Source organism: Aythya marila (assembly GCF_965140915.1).
Source record: "Aythya marila genome assembly, chromosome: Z".
NCBI lineage: Eukaryota > Metazoa > Chordata > Aves > Anseriformes > Anatidae > Aythya > Aythya marila.
The window spans coordinates 79675131-79700524 of record NC_139080.1 but is presented as its reverse complement, the minus strand read 5'-3'; the positions used below and the strand labels follow the sequence as shown (position 1 = coordinate 79700524).

At 39.8% G+C, this 25394-nt stretch overlaps 1 protein-coding gene across 1 annotated transcript in view; it reads left to right on the top strand.

Annotated features, from left to right (window-relative positions):
- ZFYVE16 (zinc finger FYVE-type containing 16) overlaps positions 1 to 25317 on the top strand; it is a 32287-nt gene extending 6970 nt beyond the window's left edge. Inside the window, exons 2-18 of the mRNA XM_082783903.1 lie at positions 658 to 766; positions 953 to 3093; positions 6885 to 6981; positions 7787 to 7957; positions 8758 to 8909; positions 12128 to 12509; positions 13022 to 13144; positions 13244 to 13399; positions 14012 to 14236; positions 15394 to 15476; positions 18155 to 18259; positions 19086 to 19236; positions 20422 to 20502; positions 21107 to 21269; positions 22100 to 22205; positions 22616 to 22780; positions 23649 to 25317. Of these exons, the coding sequence (XP_082640029.1) occupies positions 697 to 766; positions 953 to 3093; positions 6885 to 6981; positions 7787 to 7957; positions 8758 to 8909; positions 12128 to 12509; positions 13022 to 13144; positions 13244 to 13399; positions 14012 to 14236; positions 15394 to 15476; positions 18155 to 18259; positions 19086 to 19236; positions 20422 to 20502; positions 21107 to 21269; positions 22100 to 22205; positions 22616 to 22780; positions 23649 to 23810 (4533 nt within the window). The 5' untranslated portion in view covers positions 658 to 696 and the 3' untranslated portion in view covers positions 23811 to 25317. The remainder of the gene's footprint in view (positions 1 to 657; positions 767 to 952; positions 3094 to 6884; positions 6982 to 7786; positions 7958 to 8757; positions 8910 to 12127; positions 12510 to 13021; positions 13145 to 13243; positions 13400 to 14011; positions 14237 to 15393; positions 15477 to 18154; positions 18260 to 19085; positions 19237 to 20421; positions 20503 to 21106; positions 21270 to 22099; positions 22206 to 22615; positions 22781 to 23648) is intronic.
- Positions 25318 to 25394: the final 77 nt, after the last annotated feature.

The window sequence follows — 25394 nt, the reverse complement described above, 5'->3', positions numbered from 1 at the left end:
ATTTGACCATAGTTGAGAGTTAACTGCAGGTGAGTGGCTGGATAACTTGGGAACTAAGAGAACCAATCTCTTTTTTTTAAAGGTTGTGTTCACATGCTCAAATTCAAGCTTGACTTCCTACAGGAATTCCTTTTTTTCGTATTGGCATTTCCAGTAGCAGATGGAAACTTCTTCTTGCAACCTACTGCAGTTTAGAGTATGAGTTATCTGGGATTATGTAGGCATCATTTACTTATGCAATTCATTTGTATTGCAAGGGTAACAGTGGCCTATCTTGTTTTTGTTTTTTCTGTGAACCATGTGGTATAAAATGTATAGGGGGGGGTCAAGATAGAAGATCTGACTTCTTGCTGGTTTAAAAATTTCTCACTGTTACAATGCCAGAGTATGAACTCAGACACATTTGGTTTTAAGAAGTCAGTCTCCATTTCCTGATTTGAGGTGAAATTTTTAGTGAATAGTGTACTGAGTGTACTGTAGAATAGATAGAGGCTAACAGATTGCAGCCATCTTCCTACCAGCATTCTGTTTGTATAGAGAAAATTTTACTAAAAAAGAAAAGAAAAATTACCTCCTGGAAGTTGTTCTCAAATAATGAGAGCAGGTTGACATTGTAAATAGCAGAATGTGAATGAAATGCTGTATTTTTCTTTCTAGGTTTAAGAGGCCTAAAGCTTCACTAGAACTGTAACTAGAATGGATAGTTATTTTAGAGCTGCAGTCTGTGACTTGGACAAGCTACTTGATGAATTTGAACAGAACACAGGTTAGTACCTCCACTGCCTTCCTCTCCAGCGTAGCAATACTAGCCAAATGACTATGACAGCGGAACTTGAAAGTAACATATGCGTAAAACCTTGTATTAATAAATAGTTGAGATTTTGAGGTTGTGCACTGTAGAAACCCGTGAGTCTTACAAACTTTGCTTTTGATCTCTTCTTGCTTAAAACAGATGAATGTGACTTCTACAGAACACCTCAAAATCCATATGACTCGAAACAACATTCATTTTCTTCAGACCTGGATGGCTTACAACATGCATATCCAACACCCAAACTGCAAGAGGATGCTTGTATGGCATCAGACAACATCTCTCTAGTCAGCCATACTGGACCAAATGAAGGGATTCTGAATTACCCATCACAAAACGAGAAGAGTGTTGCTGGCCCTGATCTTTTGTCCACTGTGGACAGCAGTTCCTCAAAAGAAATTCAGGCTTCCACCCCAGGAAGGTGTAGTATACCTGTGTGTGATCTTGTTAATGACACAGGTAACTTGATTCATTCAGCAGGTTCCAGCGAAGATAATCAAAAGGTGCAGCCACATGACTCCCAGCCCAGTGAAGACTGTTTGCTTGGCTTTGGCATATCTTGCATACCTGTTCCTGTTTGTGTGTCACCAGTAAGTTGCAGCGGCGGTGTTTCAAGTACAGAACAGTGTGATGGGGACTCAGTGCTACAAGATGCAGGACACCTTAAAACAGAGGAGAGTAGCCCATTACCTTTAAAATCAGATGTTTTTGCTAAAACAACGATCTCAGAACCGTGTGGTGATCCACACAGAACAGAATCGTTGAAGGGCAGTGAAGCATTTGATCAGGCGGAACAAACTGCTTGCCTTAATACTGCATGTGCCTCTGTGACATCACGGAGTCCAAATGTATACAGTCCCAAAGATGAGACAGCATACGGAAAATTGTCTTGTGAGCCAGAAGATGAAAGTGCGTGCTCTGCAGTGAGCAAAGAGATGTATGGAGGAAATGCCCTAGAAGATGAAGACTCAAAAGATCAGGGTAAAGATGAATCCATGCCTTCAGACCTGCCAAAGAGGCCTCAGTTGCACAAAAGCCATGCAGCATTACCTGGAAGTTGTGTTTTACCAAGCTCCACATGTCAAACAGGGGCTAAAGTAGCCTTACAAGAGAAAATTACAGAGGAGAATGTAAATAGTGAAGAGCTTGCTGGTAGTGAAATACTAAGCAGTGTTTCACCTCCATGTGTATCAGTCGAGGATGTCCAGACATCGCTGTCTGTACCTGGTTCATCAGTTGTAACAGAAGAAGAAGTTAATCCTCTACCTCAGAGTGAAATGGTGGAGGTTATTAGTGACAGTTTAACTATTCCTGCTGGGAAGTCCAAAGCTGATGCCTCTACATGTGAATCCTGGAAGGAGACTGACTTGCATGAACAGGAAGAATGTTCACCTAAAATCAACCAAAGTGTTGTGGAAGAGAGTGCAGGTGGAAAGATATGTGGTACTGAGAATGCAACTGATGACAGCGATTCTGAGCAAATCAAAGCTATCTCTTCTGCTTTTCGGGAATATGAAGCTGAGCCATATGGTGTTGATATAGACTCTTACTACAATGAAAGTATTGGCCAAGTTGTGGCTGACTTCTCGGTTGAGGAGGGCATTATCAAAAGTGATACTCTAATAAGTGATGCTGAGCTTGATGAGTTCTTGTATGGACAAAGTCATCAGTCTAATTTGCCTTTAGACAGTGACAGTAACTTGATGGAAGCTGATGCAGAACAAATGCATTTAACAAATGTGAACCTAGATTTTACAGAGGTTGCTGAAGAACATACACAGACAAAACTGGAAGATATAACTAGCATTAATAGTAATCCTGAAGCATCTCTCACTGCCAATAAACTGGAATCTCCAACAGAAGGGACTCATGTTCAGGATGTGACTGAGAATGGTAGCGAGGCACTAGTTTCGAAGTTTCACACTGAAGGTGCAAGACCAAAGCAGTTGTTTGGCCTTCCACAAGGAGCTGCTGGTCAGAGACAGCTGAATCGGACAGAAGTACCTGAGAGAGAAAACCAGGACGTGAATTCTGTTACCCCAGAAGTTCCCCTCTCAAGCACCAGCACTAACTTTGAAAAAAATTCTGAACCTGCTGGGGAAAGCAGCACTGAAGCGGGAGGAAGCCAAACATCTGAAAGTGCAGAACCAGTTAAAACACCTGCAGCTCTTTCACAGAAACAGCCACTGTGGGTCCCTGATTCAGAGGCACCCAACTGCATGAGCTGTCAAGCGAAGTTCACCTTTACAAAAAGACGACACCACTGTCGTGCGTGTGGAAAAGTAAGTTATTGGTGAGGGGGTCCTTTGGTTTTGTAGGCAAATTTACTTCGATTTAGGGATAACCAGAATATGAAAGGTGAAGAATGTGGACAGAATTCTTCTGGGCTCTACGTGTTTTTCTTTATATGTCTGTTTTAATTTTTATTCAGAGATACAGATTGTTGGGAAAGACTGATATTAAGTATTTTAAGTCTATTAACAGAGTTCTTAATAATGGGGTTGTAAGGAAAAAGTTATTATTTTACCTTCCATTACTGGCTAGACTATTGTTCTTAAGGAAGATAAGACAATGTGCACTGCATAGTGATTACTACAATGAATCTTATTTTTTTTTTGCTCAGTTCTTAAGTATTTAAGCTCTAAAGATGGAGACGATGCTGATGGTGATCGGAATTCAAGTGAGTCCATGGCTCACAATATCCATGGCTCAGGAAGGATCGTGTCCTTTGAGGAGCTGTGACAGCAGTAGCCATGCAAAGGATTTATAGTCTAAGCCTGTCCTCTGTGCTTAAACGTATGTGTAAATTTCCGAGAGAGCTGGCAGGGAGGGCAGGGGAGCAGGGAGAAGTGTGCTACTTCTGCTGAGAGAATGGTACTCTGCAGGGAGTAAATAACATCAAAGCTTGCTTTTAATCAAAAATAAATTTCCTTGTGAGCTACTGTGGTTTATGTACTTGTGCATAAATGTAAATATTAATAGTACTAATTAACTGGTTTTTCAGCGTTCCTCTGCAGGCTTTATGGGTGAGGAAGTATTGCAAAGGCTAGCATCAGTATTTGTTAACTTCTTGCACCCTCAGTTTTAAAAGACATTCAGAAAGGCTTGCTTTATTTTATTTTTTTTTGGCCCAGAATGCTGCTTTTGGTGCTGCGTATTCAAGCCATAGTCCCCATTTATTAGCAGTAAATGTACAGTAAAGGGTAGGCGAGCAGTTTGATGCCAAGAAAATGAAGGTTTTGTCATGATAAGCTAAGAGTCATTGAACTTAAGCAGTTGGCAGTATACCCTGCTGAAGTTATGCAACACTTTAAAATACAGTTCTTCAGAGTAGGCTTCATTTTAGTCATTTGGCTGTCTACACTTGCCATGAGATTTCTTGCACGTCCTCTGGAGAAGGAGGCCCCTTCAGTACACGCTGTTGTTCACAGCTAACAGCTGCTGGTGTTGCTAATCCTGTGTGTTAACGGAGGATGTCTTGGCACAAGAACAGCATAAATAAAGGGAGCTTCACAGTGTAAGTGCATTGGGAGAACGGGTGAAGGCTCATAACGGTTGCAGATAACGGTGTGCTGTGCAGCTCTGTCATAGCTTTTCTGAGTGTGCCATAGCTTACTGCTTTGTCACTTGTCTTTAAAGACAAAATTTACCTTCCTCATGGGCCCGTTGTGGGTTGTTGTGTTTTCTTCCACTTAAGAAGAAGCTGGTAGAAGTGCGTAGTTGTCCTCTTTGACCTCTCCTTGAAGAGAATTGCATAGGTACATTTTTTCTTCCTAGTGCAACCAAAATCAGTTTCTTTGCTCAGTGGCTTCATTTTCATCACTTTTTCCCTGCCGAGCCACCCATCCCTTAGTTCTCCACCTCTCGTCTCCTGTGCAGGAGGGTTGAGTCGGTTCCTCTGCTGATGGTGCCAGTGGCACCGAGTGTAAGAGGAGCATGGCAATGCCAAGGTTGCACTGCTCAGCATTTGGAGCCTTAAGGTTGATTGCAGCTGATTAGCAATTAATCCTTTCCAGTTCCATTCTTAACTTCTTTACTGAGCACGTGTTTTTAGTTGAGATAAATTAGCTGTGACATTAATGCAGAAGCAACTGGAATAGCTTCTTTTTTGGGGTTATCTTGCACTGATCAAGTGTAACTGTGCTTGCAGTGGCTTTTCCTGCTTGAAGAGTTAACTTATAAAACCTACTTTTTTTCCTGTTACTGCTGTTTTTTTTTTCTTTTCTTTTCTTTTTTTTTTTCTCCTTAATCCACTTTGTTTTCCTGGAGATAATTAGGAATAGCAGGAGATTTACTGTTGCCTCCACTTAACTGTGACAAGGCGTAGAAGGCTTCTGTCAGACCAAGGTTTGAAAAACTATTTTTTGTAAAGGCTAGTATTAAATCTAGAGTCCCTGTATAGCTAAAAATAGTAGGACTTCTTGAAAACTTGCAAGCTTCCCCAGGAAGAACATAGGTAAAAGCGAGAAAAGCACCAGGTATTTGTGGGAACTTGCAGAAAAACTAGAAATGTAATTCTTAAATGGATTGTACAGTCTCATGGCATGGTCCAGACTAAAAAGTTACCACCCCACCCAGCCCCAAATCTGTGCTTAAAAATAGACAAGATAAATATAAATGTGTGTGCGTATATCCTGTTGAAGTGTGAGAGTGTAAGCTGTTCTTTCAGAGCATGATCTTTAAGTGCTTTGCTGAAGGAAGCTAGCAACAAGAAGGCGACTAACATAATTCTTTCTGGCAGAGTAGTGGAGGCTCCCTAGATAACATAATTCCAGAGCCAGCATTATTAGGAAGTTGTTTGGGAAGCACTGAGCCTTGGTTCGGGTAGTTGTCCGAGAGATAGAAGAGGTAGCTTGGATTCCCCTAGATTCATTGTAGTGCAGGTATCAGTGCTGCAAGAAGAATGGTCTGGGGATGGATCTCTGCTGATACGGTTTCAACACTACCCGAGTCCTTTTTTTCTGAAGATCTTGAGATAGCAACATAGATGTCTTCCATGGGAGATAGCTTGAATACTAGGCTGCAGAGGGTATGTAATCAAACAAATGTATTTCTTGGAAGAGCTTTCTAATCACTATGTGATTATATGCCAGATGCTTCTGAGTATGGTCTTAAAAATAAAATAATTTTTGTCAATCTGTGGGCACCTGGCTATATGCAATTTGATCTGTCCACAGGAACAAGTTTTATGTGCTGCTCTTTTTCATGCCTGGATGAGAAAGTATACTGGGATGACGCTTTCTGTGTCTGAATCTCTCTGTTCCAGCTGTAGCCCTGAAATAAGCTATTAAAACAGTCTGTTCTCTCCTTATTTCCCATTTGAGACTAAACTGTTCCATAATACGAAGGAAGACAAGTGTTATGTAGTCTGTTGGGGATATAATAAAATATTTCAGATAACATCATGCAATCTTAGCTTTTAAGAAGAGATACCTGGCAGTTCTTATACAAGACCAAGAGTTGCTTGGAGTATTATTGTACCTTAATTTTTTATTTATTAAGTAATTCTTTCATTTATTTTTAAGGATTACGGCACTTTCAGCAGCTTTCCTTGGAGAAAGCAGTTGATGGAAATGTGCAAAGCAGCATTTCGGACTCTTTGCAGAGCTCCAGCAGATGCTGGACCTGAAATCGTGATGAAATCGTAGAGTGATGATGTGCAGTATCCAAAGTGCTACCCTGGTTAATGCTGCAGAGCAGTTCTGTGGCACAGCATTCATTGATGAGTGTTTCAGAAGAGCAACGGGATGTTTTTCAGAGCCTTTTTCAGAGTTTCCACTGTGGACAGGCTGTGATGCAGTTTTTGGAAGCAGGGTAGGAACTCCTGATCAAAAGCAGACCTGGCAGCCTGAACCAAACTGTGGAGCTTTAAGCTTCCTGATGAAAACCTTTCTATTCTAGTACTTTCCCTTCTCTCAGCACAGAAACATGTTATGACATGCATGTGCTAAAATGCTTTATGTGTGCTTTGTGTTATTCCATCTGTTTAATAAAACAGGTCATAATAGGAACTGAACTCGGGAAATAGTGGGGCTTTTCTTAAAATGCTTAATTGAGTCCTTTTCTTGTTCAGGTTTTTTGTGGTGCTTGTTGCAAACGAAAATGCAAACTACAGTACATGGAGAAGGAAGCAAGAGTCTGTACTGGCTGCTACAATGATATTAATAAAGGTAAAGAGTGTTTTTTTTGTTGTTGTTGTTTTTGTTTTTTAGTAATTGCAGTAATCATTTAAGGAGAATATTTACAACTAGTATCTCTTTAATTTTGTGGTTTCTGAGAAGATTCCTTGCTTCAGTTGGGGTCACCTGTGGCAGGAGTCCAGGAAAAGAGATTTCTGCCCCACCTTTCCCCAGTTGCCACAGGAGCTTTATACTTGTTGAAAAGGCTGTACCCTTGCTAGTTCTCACGTAAAATGGGCAAATAACATGTAGCTTTTTGTCCTGATGTTCTTAGAGGTCACCTTAACAGTACTACTGTAATTGTATCATAGGTTAACTTTTTGTTAACTGAAGGCGAAGCGTGGATGCTTCATGGAAATAGCTGGACGAAACTGCGATCCTTGTTAATAATATTTAAGTAACAAATTGAAAACATACCAGACTTTTTTTTTTAAAAATGTACCACCTGAATGAAATTTGGCTTCACAAAGGTGATACATCTGCACTGAGGTACAGGGACTATATGGCTCATTGTAGTCACAGCAGCAACAATAACGAGCTGTTTGACAAGGTCTCTTTATATGTTGGGAGTGAATTATGTAAATGGGGTGGTTGAAAATCAAGCAGTTTGGATTTTCTTCTGTACAGTAGCTTGAGCATTCACTTCTCACAACTAACTAAATTGTCTACTGTTTTGGCAAAAAAAAATAAAAAATCAGTATTACACCTCAAAGTAAATTTATTCAATTGTAAAATTGTAAAAACTAACCACTTCTTGTTTGGTGGTTGTTTGTTTTTTTTTGTTTGTTTGTTTTAGCACAGGCATTTGAAAGGATGATGAGTCCAACTGGTCCTCTTCCTAACTCCAGTGTCTCCTCTGAGTGTTCTGCTGCACCTTTGCAGGAAGCCCAGATACCTGGTAGTGCTAGCACTCCCTCATCCTCTGCATTGTCACCTGTTTCAGTGCTTAAACAACCCGGCATTGAAGGTATGCTAAACACAGTATAATTTAACTAACACATTTTCAAGTTCTGCTCGGAAAGAGTTGTTTGCTGTATCATGGATACATACTTGGTATAGTGATATTCTTTCTGAGACTCAAACAAATTCTGTGAACTGGGATTTAGAGGAAGCTTACAGCTCCTAAGTCAGACTCCATGTATGAGCTTGACCAAGTGTGTCTTACATCTCCATTTATGAAATGTGGATGTTTGTTCTTTTCACTGTCTTATGTGCTTATATAGCAACTTCTTTTTCAGTACAGATATTGCTGTCATCGTTTTAATAGCTGAGGATATTTCTGGCTTGTGTTGCAACTGCCAGTTTTACAGTAAACAAAGTATTCCCCCCCCCCCTTTTTTTTTTTTAAGGGAAAAGTTAGGGAGCAATGATCAGTGACTAAATAGTGTCTTTGTCCCACCATTATCTGACTTTCATCAATGAAAATAAACTTTTAACAACATGATACTCTGATTTTTTAGAGTATTTCACCTTCTAGTTGTGATATGCATTTCACTCTTACCTAACTACAGAGGGATGATGGGATGACCGAGGAAATGATACACATAACTATAGCATGACATCTTCCTCTGCTAGTATGAGATGTCTTTTGCATGTGCTCACCTGATGGGAGAGACTGGCTGGAGTCAAGCTGCCTACTTGTGCTTGGTTTCAGTGAGCAGATTGTCTGTATAACTGGGGGGAGAAGGGGCTGCATTTGTATCCCTTTCAGCTGTTAGGACAGTGAAAATAATATGAAGTCAGTGTTGTTTTCTCAACCTATCCTAGGGCTGTGCCCCAAAGAACAGAGGAGAGTTTGGTTTGCAGATGGTATTTTGCCAACTGGAGAAGTGGCAGATACAACAAAACTTTCATCTGGAGCAAAGAGGTCATCACAGGACCTAAGTCCAGTAAACCCTGACTTGCCAGAGATGCATATGGTATGAATTAAGAAGTGTGTGTAGGTGCATGAATTCTATCTTGAAATAACTTTGCTTGCTACTGATTGGGGCATATGTGAACTTTAAAAATGATATAGCTGAATAAACTCCAAATCAAGCTTTTCCTGTACAGGCTTTGATTAACTATTCTTATGAAGGTGTCCTCAGCCATAGCTCTAAAATCTGTCATTATTAACGTGCTTATAGCTTTTTCAAGTGGTTATCTGTAGTTTGCTTGTTAAACTAAACTAAACTGCTGTACAAGAAGCTGATTAGTGTCCTAGAGTACTATACCATACATAGGGTGCAGCAAAATCAGTATACTGCTGCTACAGAATTAGATTTTACATAACTCTAATGTAGCAATAATTAAGGATTTATTACATTTTTGTAGCGCATAACAAGGTTAGATTACATGACTTTTAACAGCACTTGATGAGTGTTTTATAAAGTTGACACAAGTTTTAGAAAATTGACACAATCATCAATGATTCTACAGTGGAAACAGGGGCTTAAAGACTTAAGGCTGGCAAGGTTCACCCAAGACTTACTGCAGGGTCCTGGGAAGTTTCTAAATCCAGTTGCACACTTCCAAGAGTCCCTCTTAAAGTAAATTTCTCACCGTACTCCCCTGTCGGTGCTTGTCTGCAGGTGAGCTTGTTCCTTGAGGAGTCAGGCCCAAGAGGTACTTCTTCTGGGATCCTCCCAGCTCGGGGGGACATTGAAGGTGCTGCCTGCTGAGGTCCCCAGAGAGCTCCAAGAGTTCTTGCTTGGGATCACTATTTATGGGATGGTGAGGCCGTTGTGTTTCAGACAGTTTTCCAGGATTCACGTCTTTTTAGCTTTTTTTTATAGGTTACTGGCTCAGGTTGTGCAGTCCCTCTCCCCTTAGCACTTAATTGTGCCATTGTCAATTATCCATGCCACAGGGCCCCCCAGAGCCAGTCACAAAGGAGGCCTGATCACCCCGTGCCCATATTACATTAATAGCCGGGGAGCGAGGCAGCATAAGGCTTCACTCCTCTGTGTAAACAGAGGAATGGTGCTGCTAGGGCTTTTCCTTGAATTAGAGATAGCAAAGGGATGAGGCACCATATTGATTAGATGAAGTGATTGATCATAATCGAGCTCAAATTCCTTATCACGTTGTTTCCTGGGCTCTGACGTGGTTCCTCATTTTCCCACGGTAGGCTCCCCAGAGCATCAAGCTCTGCCTGGTGCTCCGCTAGTAACGAGCTGTCCAGTTCAAGGAGCAGTCACATTGAGACCTGCTGCATGCAGAATCTCCACAGCTGCAGGGTGTGTAATATGTAAATCAGCCTTATTTCATGAGGCAGGGATAGCAGTAAACGTGATTCCGTTTGAACAAGGATTCCACTGAGTCGCAGGTGAATCTGGCTTCCGCAGTGGCTTTGGGCCTGAGGAGCTGTTCAGAGTGACAGCGAAGAAGTGCAAAGATTAAAAATTTTTGATGGGGATAATCATGCCTCACGCTTCTGTTAGAGGAAATGTGCAGTGGTAGAGGTAATGCTGATGCTGTTTGTGAACATGTGTGTCTAGAAAAGCTCATCGGGAGCTCTTGAAAGAAAGCAGGCCTCTGTTAGAAACGAAAAGGCCCCCTTCCAAATCATAAAGATAAACCGAACAGCTACCGTAAGTGATAAAGGGACAAAGAACTGAGTCTAATTGGTCTGTGTCCTGGACGCAGTGCTGTTTGTTGTACTTGCAGAGGATAAAAAGGGTGAAACTGTTCAAACAGTGAAGGCAAATACATTCCAGGTATTAGTGAATTGGATGTTAGATTATGTGATATGCCTTGAAATGCAGGCTTAGGAGTGTGTGATTTGGGGCTTATTAATGGTACATTTATTACTGTCTCACTGGCTGGAAAAGGACGGTTTATGGTCAGTGGTCAATCTGAAGAAAATGCTTAATTAATTGTTAAAAAGGGAAGTAAGTGGATGGGAAAAGAGAAACAGAAGTAGAAAATCATTATGACAATAAATGCATCCATACTGCTCTCAGAACTTGAATATACCTAGCAGCTCTTGCTCTACCCAACTTTGTGATCAAAAGATAGATCCTGTGTTCCGTTTTGGGGAAAGAATAGGGCATTTTCACTTTAAAAAGATGAGAAACGTCTAAAATCAAACGTGGCATGGACAAAGGAAACAATTAGTTGGTGGTTCCTGTGTGCAGCTTTCAAGGTTGAAACAAACCCTCCATAATGCAGCTCTAAGGCTCTGGATGTGCTTTACCAGAGAGCATGTAATCCTGAACATGCTGTCACAAGATGCTACGAAGGCTGAAAGTATAAAGTGATAGACAACACCAGCAAGTGAATTTGTGGGGAAGAAGTCTACCAGAGGCCCTTTTAATAATAGCTCTTGTATTTTTGTGTGTGTTTGTGGGGTTGGTGGGTTTGGGGGTTGGTGTCTCTCCCCCACCCCTTCTGGCACACACATCTCTCTAAGCAGGGGATTTGATGGAAGCTGAGGGCATACCAGGAGAACTATTATTGCAGGACAAGCGTAGAGCTGTTAGTTTTTTTCTTGTTAAAATGTGGTCTTTCCTGTTGAAATAGGATGCAAGTCTACATGGATTTGTAGTGTGATAACTTAGCATACATGGAAGGTGATAGATCACCTCCTGGTTTGTTTTTTGATGACAGTTCACATGATAACGTGACTGTGCCCTTAGCTTGCCATATCTGCTTCACTGAGGGAGCAGCATAGCTTTGACACCAAACTAGAAGTGAGTCAGACTGTCCAACGCTAGACTCCTGTTTCTTTTCTGATGTGTTATACTAACAGCTGCTTGCAATACTGAACTGATCAAAATGAGGACAGATCACAATGTTCAGTAGGTATGAGTGAGGAAACAGTAATACAGAACAGATTGCTTAAGGGATACTTATGATCATTACTGATCATAAGACATTGTTGATGTCTTAGGTCTAACTATACTAATACAACTAATTTACAACACTGGTAGGATTTTTTTTTTGTTACCAAACAAATCAGTAACACATCTTCACCTAAGATAGGGACTAATGTGACTTCTAACAATGGGGGAAAAAATGCAAGAGATTTAGTGGCATTTCCTATAATTTTTGATAGATTTCTTTCCCAATGTGCTTTTTGCTTCTAGATTGCTAGTACAGAATTTAAGAGTTTGTTGTGAGACTAGAGTTTAGATCTTCTTTTTTTTCCTCATAGGCTGCAAACCCAGAGGAAGATGGCATACTAACTGATGTAAATTCAAAGCCAAAAGAAGAAATGGATGTTGTTACAAGAATGGAGGGACTAGGTCCTCCTGTTCCTTCAGAACAGGATGTACAGCAGGCTCTTTGCGGCCAGAGTGAGATGGCGCATATTTATAGATCCGTAACTCCAGGAACTAAAGAGAGTTCTTCTGCTACAGAAGATGAGAAAACTAGTTCCAGTTTAGTTGATCGGACTAAAAGTGATATGCCTGTTAGTCCTTCAAGTTACAGAGCACTTTGTGGTGTTGAGAACTCTGTCCGTAGAGAAATCAGCCTTGTTCCTGATGGTGACAAACTCCCACCACTTTTGCTTGCAGTGGGTGAAAAAGGAAAAGGTAAAATTCAGATAAGTTGTACTGTATCACCAGATGCAAAATTTCTAAATATTACCATTTATGTATATAACTTATAATACTACTTTAACTCTCATCTGTGCACATTGGATTGATTGTTTGTTAATTGAACATGAGTTATTAAAATGTCAAAATGTTATGAAAATAGCGCTTCACCACTTAAATGCATTATAGTAGTGACAGTTCTCATCGTCTGTAATTGGCAGTACCAGCATACGGATTGAGAAAACAGCATACACAATTTATCAGTAATCAACAAATGAGTGGCAGCCCTAGTTCACACCTTTGTTAGAAGTTACTGCTTTATTTTTGTATGGCCTTTGAATCTTAGGATAAGCTCTTGAATAGAATAGCTGGTTGATCCTCAGCTGATCTAAGTTTGAGAATAATTACCACCCATTTAACATGGGAAGATAGGACAGTCATATGCTACGATCTGTAGTTCTTATTTTAAACATTTGGCTGACATTGAACTAAATCAGATGTTTATTTAGATCCTCTAGTGGAAGAACATCCGTCTCACCAACAGGTCACCTTGCTTCTTGCGGAAGGAGGTCCCAATCCATTAACATTTATCCTAAATGCAAACTTGCTTGTGAATGTCAAGTTAATATCTTGTAAGTACTGCACATTTCATTTTCCATTAAATCTGTATTTCCTCTTCTGATTATATAAAGCAGTATCTTTATTACTGTGGTATCTATCTTTGATTAAAGATTCTTCAGAAAAATGCTGGTACTTCTCAACAAACGGACTACATGGTTTGGGTCAGGCAGAAATTATCATTCTGTTGCAGTGTTTGCCAGATGAGGAGACTTTTCCTAATGAGATGCTCAAATTATTTATTAACATCTATAAGGATGCACTGAAAGGTATGTAACTATGATGATCTAACTTTGTAATATAATATCTTCTTACTTGTCTTTTAAAGTTGGAGGTTTACGTAATTTTTATTGCAGTTTTTGTAGGTATCTGGTTTGGTGGAAAAAAACTTACAGTGTTAGCCTTGGGTTCTCTAAGTAAAAAAAATGGGAGGGAAAGAATTTAAGTTCCTCAGTTGTAAACATCTGGTTTGCTTGTTTGTTGTTGTTCTTCATATGGTCTTAGAGATTCTGGGTATAAGACCCTATGCCATAGGCTCAAGGAATCTGAACTTCATTTGTAGAAGTACAATACTCAGATGTGTGTAAATATGAGGTCTGTTAATTGAAGTTCATCAGTCAATATGTACCAGAACACTGTACACTTCAAAGTTTTTTTATTTGTTTGGAAAAAAAATAGTTTTCATCTAGTTAATAAATAAGACTATAGAGCACTTAGTTTATGGGTGTAGGTGCCTCAAATTTTCAGCAAGATTTGAGATATGTACCTTACAGTTTACAAGATTGTGGTAGAGCAATGACGTTAGAGTAGGTACTAGTTTTCTTGGCAATAGCGTGTTACTTTTAAAGATGTATAAAGATTCTCTGTCCCTCTTTCAACAGGAAAATTTATAAGAAACATGGAAAACATTACGTTTACTGAAAACTTTCTCGATAACAAAGATCACGGAGGATTCCTGTTTGTTTCACCAACTTTTCAGAAACTTGATGATTTAATTCTACCAGATAACCCTTTTCTCTGTGGCATTCTAATCCATAAGATGGAAATACCCTGGGCAAAAGTTTTTCCAATCCGTTTGATGTTGAGATTGGGAGCAGAATATGGGGGTAAGTTTTAACACTTCTATTGGCAAATAGATATGAAATTCCCCTTGAAAAACGTAACTTTAACACTGCTCCAGATTCACTGGAAGAAAATACTTTCACAAATTGTCATTGACTTGAAGAGACAAAGCCAGCTTGCACAGGACCTGAAGGCAGATACTGTCCTAAATGACATCTAGAGTTGCTCTTTGAATAACACAGGCACTAATCTAGAGGTGTAGGTGCTGCTTTATTTCCTGTCACACTGTTCCTTACTTGGAGACAGTTCAGATAAGGAGTTTAGGTAAGTTGCAGCATGGAGCTGTTACTTGAGTGGAATAGATTTCAAAGATACATAAACTCTTTCCAACTTGGATGGTTTTTAATAAACAAGCCTGTCATTTTAGAGATTTTAAGCCTATAAATGTGCATCACTCAGTTGTTCATGCATTTGAGTCAGTAGTGGAGTTCTACTTTCTGCCTGGGTGTTGGCAAGGGTGGTAGCTTTGGTGTTACTCTTTCTCAACAAATTTATGGTCATTTTTGTATCAACCATGCACCTTCTTTGATCTCAATCCTGACTTCATAATGCAATTTGCTTTGTTTTCAGATTACTTTATGTTGTCTGTGGTCTCCTGCATCTCCTTGCTTTCCCTTGGTTTCCATCTGCACCTTTTCTGTTCCAACCATAGAACTTCAAAGCACTTAAAACCTTGTTACCTTGTATGAACCTCTTCAATCATTTTGTTCGTTGCCTACCGATACTAAATGGTACTTCGTATTAGAAGTTACCTGCATGGTATTCATATTCAAGCAACCATTGAATCCTTGCATCTCCTCTTATGACTCATAACCCAAAGACTGAACACAGGGCGTTTCCTTCCAGCCCACCTATTGCAAGAAGCGTAGCTGATAAAGCATGTGAACGGCATCAGGTCTCTCAGAAGACTTCTGCTGCTGGGGGAGACATGCAGACATTGCAGTAGGATTTAACCGTGGGCGAGGAAACCATGCAGTGGGATGAAGTGAGGGAGAGTAAGGGAGAACACAATGGCTATAGTTCACTTGGCAGTTTGGATAATGAAATTAAGAAACATAGGCTATAGCTGAAAATATTTATATTAGTGAGTTTTACAATTGTTGGTAAGTAAACATGACCTTTTTTATTTCCTCCACTCCAGCATATCCAACTCCTCTAGTAAGTTTCAGACACCGAAACCCACTCTTTGGAGAAATAGGACACACAGTAATGAATCTACTTGTTGTGAGTAATTGTTCTCTTCCCTTCCTGTTGTAATCTATTTTATATAAATATCCTCAGAACTAAGATTCTTTAAAGCTGAATTACTTTTGGCAACGTTAAAGAGCTAACGTTTTTGTTTTTCAGAGCTAACTGGGAAATTCCTTACCAAAGACTATTTAGATGTCAGTTAGGAAAGCTGAATCTTTGTGGTGGGTTGATCTTGCCTGGCTGACAGGTGCTCACCAAGATGCTTTCTCTCTGCCTCCTCTTCATGATACAGGGAGGAAATATGAGATGAAAGATCTTTGTGGATTGAACTAAGGACAGGGAAGTTGATCACATTACCATCCCATTCAAAACAGGCTTGGCTTGGGGAAGATTAAATTTGTTGCCAATAGATAACGAAGTGAGAACTGAAATAAAAACAAACTAAGCCCACCTTTCTTCACCCACCCCACCCCTCTTTCTTACCACGCTCAACTTCATTCCCAGTTCTTTTACTTTCTCCACACCTGAGTGGCACAGAGGGAAGGGAAATGGGGTTGCAGTCAGCCCATAACACTTCATCTCTGCTGCTCGTTCCTCCTCACTCTCTTCCTCTGCTTCATTGTGGAGTCCCTACCATGGGATTACAGCCCTTTGCCAGCTGCTCCAACATGGGTGTTCACCACAGGGTGCAGTCCTTCAGGAACAGACCGCTCCAGCGTGAGCTGTTCTCCACAGGGAGAGCTGTTCATGCCAGCAGCCTGCTCCTGTGTGGGTTCTCCGTGGGCTGCAGCTTCCTTCAGGCCACATCCATCTGCTGTGACGTGGTGTTCTTCACGGGCTGCAGTCTGGAGATCTGCTCTGATGTCCTCGCTCACCACAGGGCATCTTCTGCTCTGGGACCTGGAGCACCTTCCCCCCCCTCCCCCTTCACTGACCTTGGTGTCTGCAGGGCTGGTTCTCTGTTTCTTGCTCCTCTCTCCCAGCTGCTGTTTTTCCCCCTTTCTTCAGTCTGCTCTCCCAGAGGCCCACCCAGCATCGCTCATGGCCATGCCCTGGCCAGCAGCAGGTCCCTTTTGGCGCTGGCTGGAGCTGGCTCTGCTCTGACATGGGGCACTTACTGGGCTCTGCTCGCAGAGCAGCCCTGCAGCCCCACTGCTACCGAAACTTCATCAGTTAAACCTGGTATAATCTTTCATGTCATGCTTCTGTTAGCACAGTCTGTGGTAGTAAGAAATAGCTTTAACTAACTGGGAAAAATGTTGAAATTTACAGTAAAGCTGATAGTAATCACTGTTCAGTTACATCTTTCTTTTACAAGGACTGCTCTGGCACAAGAACTCTAGTCTTAAATCTGACATCTCATTAAATTTGAAAAAGCAAACTTGACAGGCAGATTCTCTATTCTAAGTGTAACATTAATTACATTGATACAAAAAATTAACTTTGTTAAGGTTAATCAGTCTGACTGTCTTACATGAAAGACTTGACTGACTTCAAGTCAATAATTTTTCCTTTGTTACCCAAATAGTTTGATGTAAACTTCTAGTAAACCTGTATTTCTGACTGGTAACTTCCTCTTCTAACACTTACGTAGAACTTATCCTTAAGGCTTTAAGTAAAAGTACTGGAAAGGTTACAGACAGTTGCATACACCCAGGTGATTGCTAAATCCTCTCTAGTCTAGAAACCATTACAGCTTAGATGAAGTGGCGGTCTTTGGCTCTCTGTTTTTGCTATCATTGATTTCCATGTTACATAGAGAATCAATCTCAGGAATTAAGCCATATGAAAATAGTGATTCCTCCATCAAGAAAAAAAAAAAAAGAATATTAAGTTTCAATTCCATGAGGCTGCTCCCTGCCTGATTGGCCATGGACCAGTACCAGCGTGGGGGCAGAGGGCAGAAGAGTACGTTAAGAGAATCAAGATTCACTTAATTGGCTTAAGCCACAGCCTTTGTGTTATTCAAGTACTAAGGCCACGGATTGTTAAGGTCTGGAAGAGTAGCCCGGGAAGGACATACAGGCACATAAGGAGTAGCATAAACTCATCAGTGTTCACTCTCTGTCGCTGTCACGCAGGGGATATTGAACCGGATTTGTCTTAGTATCTGATGTGGTATACCCATTCCTTTCTTTAGCCTGCTGTGGAATTACACCGTTGGACTTAAAGGAGTCTTAATGTTGCACTGGTGACAGGAGGGCTTCTATAGAACCCGTTTTCAGTTGGATTACAGTTGCTGTGATTCTCCTTTATAGCTGTGTTCAGTGGCATCTGTTCAGTGGCATCAGCTCAAAACACTGAGAACATGTGCTTCTTGGCAGGGTTACTTCTTTTGATACAGCAGGAGTTTGAGTCACGGGAAGATGACTGCAAAATGTTCTTGTTAGATTTTTAACTACAGGCGGTGCAAGCTCAACAGTTAAAGATCACAAAATCTAGTACCACACAAGTGACTGAGGTGGTGGTGAATGATGAAGGCAAAGGGAGTCTGTGATGCATATCCTTGCTGCTGCTAGACAGTGTCAGTTCAGCTGAAACTTGCAGTGCAGTGAGATCTGTGACGCCATGACAGCGTTGTCCAAACCCTCCCTGAAAACCAACGCTCTTGGGGCTGGATGTAAAATACTTTGTTCTGATGAGAAGTACTCTCAAATGTAAGGAAATTATACTTAAACTGTCTGCTGACATTAAATTTTTGTCTGTTATAGGATCTTAGAAACTATCAATATACTTTGCATACCATAGACAACCTATTTGTTCATGTGGAAATGGGTAGAAGCTGTATTAAAATACCCCTAAGGAAGTATAATGAGGTGAGTAAAAGTAATCCAAACCCCTTTAATCTTCATTTTTGTATAACACCAGTTACGTCTTTTATGTGAGGTCTTTTATTTTTTTAAAAAAGGCAGGAGGGAGGAAGTGATTCTTGGAGGCAGTAATGCTTTATTCTCAAATCAATTTCCAGGGAGTTCTGCAAGTGATTTCTCCACCTGATTGCAGCTCTCTAGTTTGCTGTGCAGTAGACTCTTTGAACTTTAAAATGGTATAAGCATGTGATGTCTGGGGAGAGGGCATGAAATCGTCAGAATGCACGTTTCTGTCTTCATGGCTGTGTTAGAAGATGGATGATGAGTGAAAAATTGAGGCCTAGGGTAGCCTGCTAAAGGTGAAAGATCAACAATTTCTGTAAAGTCTTTTAGCATATGTTTCCAAGGAGAATCTCCTATATATTTTGTGAAAGGGCTGTTTTGCGTAAAACTTCAAAATACAATACAATTTCTAAAAAATATTTCGTCAGTGTAGTTTGTATTACAGTTTAACTGACCTTTAGCAACAACAAAAAAGAGGAGTAAACTGCATGATGCTTAATGCGTCGCCTCATAACCAACAAAATCCCTACAGCTCTGATACTCTGCGTTATCAGTAGTCAGACATCGCTCTCAACTGAAGTAGAATTTTTAATCATGTTTAGTTTTCCTCGAACTAGTCATGGCAAATCAAGTTGTTCAGCCTTTCCGGAATTAAGTGAATAATCCTTGGGATTTGTTTCGAGACCTGGATTTTTCTAATGTCTTTGTATTTAAAACAAGTACTGCAAAAAAAGATTTGTCACTTTAATGACAAACTTTATGTTGACAGGTGATGAAGGTGGTAAATTCTTCTAATGACCATGTAATTAGTATTGGAGCCAGTTTCAATACTGAAGCAGATTCTCACTTGGTGTGTGTGCAGAATAAGCATGGCCACTATCATACACAAGCAAACAGCGCTACTGAACATCCTAGGAAAGGTAAGCTGTCTAGTGTGGCATGTGAGGAACAATCACAGAGCAGAAATCACGGAACCATAGAATGGGTTGGAAGGGACCTTAAAGATCACACAGTTCCAACCCCCCTGCCATGGGCAGGGACCCCTCCCACCAGACCAGGTTGCCCGAAGCCCCATCCAGCCTGGCCTTGAGCACCCCCAAGGATGGGGCATCCACAGCTTCTCTGGGCAGCCTGTGCCAGGGCCTCACCGCCCTCTGAGTGAAGAATTTCACAGTGCAAATAAAATGTATGTTCACTGACTCATGCTGCAAGGAAAGTGTGTATTCCCAGTAGCTTATTTAGGCAAAAAGTTCAGGCATTCAAGTAGCAGAGTAAGTGCAAAATAAAATATTGCTATTTGGTTTCAGCTGTTAGTTACCTTTTAGAAATGATAAGTGAAGATTCAAATTGTTTTCTGCTTGTTTTTAGATTTTTTTTATTATAGCTTGCATTTTTAGGCATGATTTTTTTTACATCTTTCAAAATCCAAGTTTAATATTAGTGTGAACTGTGCAATATGTTTACAGACTAAACAGCCTGAGTAACTGAGTGTATGGAAGTACAGTATGAGTGAATCACTCTATACAGCACCTAGCAAACTGATGAAACCACGTGTAGTGAAGAGTGTAGAGGTACCTTTTGAGGTTTTGCAAAAAGTACATTTACATTGCAGAGCAGTGTATCCAGGCTGATTATTTGTGCTTCTCAAGAGTCATTAGTTGCAGGGGAATTCCAGATTGGTAAGGCTTTACTCTTGCCATCTCTGGCATGAATTACAAATACTGTTTTGTGCTTCATTAAGCATATCTATTAAGCGTGCTTTTGTTTGAAGTGCTGTACTTGGGTTGACTGAGCCCAAAAACACCATAAAACACCACAGCACAACACTGTACCAGTGACTGTCTCCCCTTTGTATTTTGAGCTTTGCCAGCTTGCCTCTTACCTATCTGCCAGTATCTTACAAGAATACTTCATGCACTCATAATGTAGCTTGACAAAGGTTTTTTGCCAAGGTCCAGTGTTTTGTACCAGCCTGTGTCTAAGTGATTGCTAGTAATACTTTTCTTTGTTTGCTCTCTTAAAACAACAACAAAAGTAAATTAAATGTTGGTAATGACAAACTTCAGAGATACGTAGTGATATTTACTTTTTTCTACTTTTTCTAGTTACAGGTGCAAGTTTTGTAGTGTTTAATGGAGCCTTAAAGACATCTTCAGGATTTCTAGCTAAATCCAGTATAGTTGAAGGTAGGAATTTTGTCCTATGTGTCTTTTTCTTTTTTTTTTTCCTTTTTTTTCCCCAGAGGATCCTAAAGGGGGGGGAGGGGGGAAAGGAGGAGGGAGAGGGGAAAAGAAGGCAGTTTTATGCAAGATCTTTATTCCACAGTAAGTAAAACTTTTTCAGGACTTGTAACTTTTAGAAAACCTCTTACAAACAAGTCATGCTCTATAAAAATACATGCTAGTTCATCTGTCGGTTTTATTACATATCTCGGTTATATCTCTCTTCATGTTAGCCAATATTTGAATTTCCTTTATGGCTGCGTGTATCTAGAACTATTTTGATTTCATGTACTGATGAAATGCATGTATTGACACACAAATGCCAGCTACTTGTAAGATTAGTCTATTGGTCTTTGCTCTGTTGACTAGAAAAGCTTTAATTACTACTTCTGTCATGTGGCATTTGATGCTGTTGTTGGGTATAGTGTCCAATTAGGATTTGACATCTGTTTATTAGGGAGCTGAGGGAGAGAGGGCTGGTCTCATCAGATGTTAAGCTAAGACTCTACTTTAAAGCTATGCTACTCTTTCTGTAGATAAATGATAATCTTAACTGATTTTCTTTTAGATGGACTAATGGTACAAATAACACCGGAAACGATGGAAAGCCTACGCCAGGCATTAAGAAACAAGAAGGACTTTAAAATAACTTGTGGCAAAGTGGATGCAGAAGGCCTAAAGGAATATGTAGATATTTGCTGGGTAGAAAATGAAGAAAAAACAAACGAAGGGTAAATGTATTACCAAAACAAAGCATCTTACAGAATTCTCTTGTTCCCTGCTTGAAAATATCCACCTTTTATTTCTTGAAATAAATCTAACATATTTTTATTCAAAGGAAGTGTTCTACTAAAAGCTGTAAGGGAATAGGACAGTGAAGTACCTGCTAGCCTCTAGATGTCACTAGCAGAACAGCTTAGCTTGTGTTCACCGAAATTAATACTGTTTTCAATGTTCAGGAATTTGACAGGAAGTGTGTGTGTGAACCTTTGGAAGTCCTCTATCGAATCAGTTATCAATGTAAGGATGCAGTTAATCTCTTTATGTCTCGGGGAGGTGAGGTGGCTTGTGAGCACACAGTACTGCTCTTTGCCACTCACTGCTTTGAATGTCAGCGTTTAGTGAAACAAAGTAAGGTGCAAGACATCCTTACTTAATGTGTTTTGAACGGTTGTTTATACATCTTCAAACTTTAATTGTACGCTGCTAACTCAAAAACTTGCTTTTTATTAACAGAGTTATTTCTCAGGCCCTGGGCTTGACTTAGTATGCCTTTTTCTGTGGTTTCACTGACCAATTAAAGCAGAAAGGTGCCTTACCTATGATGGTTTATAGTTTCTTAAACCCATATGATGAGGCTTTTATTGAGTAAGTGTTGTTTGTTCCCTGTGTAGGATACTTTTTCTGTAGCTTTTATGTTGACGTGATGCAAATCCTGTAGGCTGTTTAAGGCTGTTTAAAAAGCCTTTAAGGATAACTAAACATTATTTTGTAGATTGGAAAAAGTTGTATGAAATAAAATGTTTTTTGAAATTATTAACAACACTATTATCTTCCACAGAATTCTAAGTCCAGTAGATGGAAAAGCAATGGAAGGAACTCAGAGTGAAAAAGCGCCACACAGCAGAGACTTTGAAAGAGAAGGAAAAGTTCTAAAGTGCACTGAAGTTAGTAAACTACATTGTACTTCAGCCTTTTTACTACCACTTAAAGTATTGTAGTGTTAAAGAAGGGGGTATTAAATGTTACTATTAAAGAATCTAACTTACCTGCTATATAGCCATACTGATTTGCAAACTGTTCTCTATGATTCCTTGATAAGCTTACATACTTTATCTTCCTCTGAAAAGAAGTACATTGTAAAAGTCTATTATCGTTGCTAATTAATGTCTGGATTAATGTATAATCCAGATACACCTATGGTCACTTAAGTATTATGACTGAACATGAAGTGTTAGAATAATATGCCAACAAACAAGCATTGATATTTATAGCTCACTTTGTTCTGCATACTCATTTTCTTACTTTTGTCATGTAACCGGGCTATTGTCTGTCCTTATCCTTTCTGTGATTTCAGGTGTACTATTTTCTGAAGGACCATGAACTATCCAGTCCTGTTCCTCTTCAGTTTGCTAAAGAGATTGCGATTGCCTGCAGCGCTGCTCTTTGCCCACACCTTAAAACCTTGAAAAATAATGGGATGAATAAGATAGGCCTAAGAGTTTCTGTTGACTCAGATATGGTAATCTTTCAACTTTTATTGCAGACACTCCATTTCAATTGAAATCTTTCTTGTGAAGACCTTGGATCTCTTTCTGAATGGTTCTATTTTTTGTGTCCTACCCCAGATCCAGACTGAGGATGAAATTTCATTTAGAAGCTGACTTAATGCCTAGTGGTTCATGAAAGGAATAGCCTCATTGTCGTTTCCGCCCCATTCCCTAGTAGCTGCTTGCTATAGGTTATCAGTTCTTCTCTGGTTCTGACTCTCTCTGGCACTCATTTGCCTCCAGGGTGAGTCAGTTTAGAGAGTTACAGAATTAACTTTCTGATGCTTTTCTTTAAGTATGTAGTTTTCTGCTGCATTAGCTCCCAACTCAGGAAGAGATATTTGCTCCAATATTTCTACAGCAGAAGAGAACAGGTTTGCCTAGTTCTGTCCAATATGGATGTCCCTCAAAAGCCTGCGTAACTCCAGTATTGAAATAAATTTCTTTGTATCTGAAGGTCTTATTCTCTGTTACCCTTCCTTATCTATTTTGAGGGAAGCTGTAAATGTACTGCTTAAATTCTAATTTTCAGCAATCTATTTTGAAATTTATCTATTAGTATCTGATCCCAGAATAAAATCAGATAATTCTTGGACAGAAGTCTGAAGCAATCCAGGATGCTGAGGATTTGTGGCCTGGTAAACCTAGGTAGAATGTTGCATGTTCCTCTGGCAAACCTAATAGTTTGTGATCAACCTGAAAACCTACCCAGTTCCCAGTGTTTCAATGTTACTTTATGTCACTTCATGCTACCTGAACTACTGTTTTACCAAGATACTACGCATTTGTGTCATCTTATTAGTTACAAAAAATGTTAAAATAGATGTGTTCTCATTCTAGGTTGAGTACTTGGCAGGATCCGGAGGTCAACTTCTTCCACAGTACTATCTGAATGAATTGGACAGTGCTCTGATTCCTGTGATCCATGGTGGGATGTCAGATCCTACAAGTTTACCATTGAAAATGGAATTAGTATTTTTCATTATAGAACATCTGTTTTGATGAGGCCAGTTACTGGCAAGATACTGATTTGCTAGCTCTGAATACCAAAGTTGTGATGCGTCAAACACTAAAAATGAGAAAAGTTTTTAAGACTGGTTTTGTTTTAATGGATTTTCATTAATGGATTTTCAAACTGTTTAAGAAAAAAAGCACCAACTCTTGCTGGTTACTTTATGAGAAAAGAATTGTAATTTGTAATGTTTCCTAAACTTCTGAAATTTTACACTTAATACAGTTGATGAAGAGGGCAGTCTTTGTTACCTCTTTACACAATTGTAGCGTTTACTTTGTGTAGTGTAACTTTAAGCCATATTATCTTGCCTCTTAACCTCAGATAAGTATTAGAGAAATTGCTGTGGTTAGGTCTAATCTCAATCTGAAGCATGTGCTTTCCATGTGCAGATGAGCTAAACACTGAAGTATACTTAGCTGGCACAAAACTGTTTTCTTGCCATTTGAGATTCAAATATGTGATCTGTAGCTGACTGCAAGCTTCACGTGTCAGTGCAAATATAAGTGCACACTTTTTGACACTCGTCTATGATCAGCACAAGGAAGAATTTTGCAGGTATGTTTATGAAGACTTTGTAGTTGAAGTCCTGAATTACTAGGATATTATGCTGGTGCTTCAGGAACATATGCTTCTGAATTCCTTTTTATAGAAAACTGATTTCATTCTGGTATTTATAAGGACTTATCTAACTTAAATGGATGCTATTTTTATAAATACTGATACTTTTTTTCCTTTACTCTGTGTTCAGAAGTCCTGATGCAATTTGACCTTTCAAGGATTAATAAAAAGCCAGATTACCTTTGCAGTAATCTACATGTAGCAATAAGTAAGACAAGGTTTCTGCAATACTTTTTCTGCTTCCATTTACTGCTTTTGTCACCTCTTGGTAGCCACCTTTATTTTCAGGGACAATAAATGTATTGTGTGAATTTTCATGAACAGATCGCTTTAGTATACTTGCGGTTCTTGTATAGGATGTATTTTTGATATTGGGTCATTAAAATCTATTTATGTACTTGTGATGCATGTGATTTGTACCAAGGTTCAGTGAACCAAGGTTTGATAACTGTCACAACTGTTTACCAGGAACAGAACCAAAACAAAATCTGTCCAAGGTCTGTATTGTTTTCAGTAAAAATGTTGGTACAGTTTTATGCGACTATTAGAACTTTGATGCCTTCTTGATGCTCATAGGGGATATTTCATGTTTTTGTATCAAAAACAGTTTGTAACTTTAACCTAATCAGCTCTGCTGTTAACCGTGCTTTAAAAGGCAAGTTTTTGGAAGGTTTCAGGCTTCATCAAGATCTTGCTGTGGAGGATACTGGGGATACTTTCGAGCTGATTCTTCAGAGGAGCTGACTCTGGAGAGGAGCTGAAGACCACAGGAGGAGCACTTGGGTGCAAGCAAAGCCACGCATGGACCGTGAAAGAAACAGCAGTGTAGACACACAGTTACCGGCTATTTAAATAAACACAGCCCTCTTACTCATGTGAAGCCTCGTCTTTCTTCCCCTCAGGGGGGCTCCGGGACCCTTCACACCCCCCTCAAGCCCTGTGCTGTGGCCGCC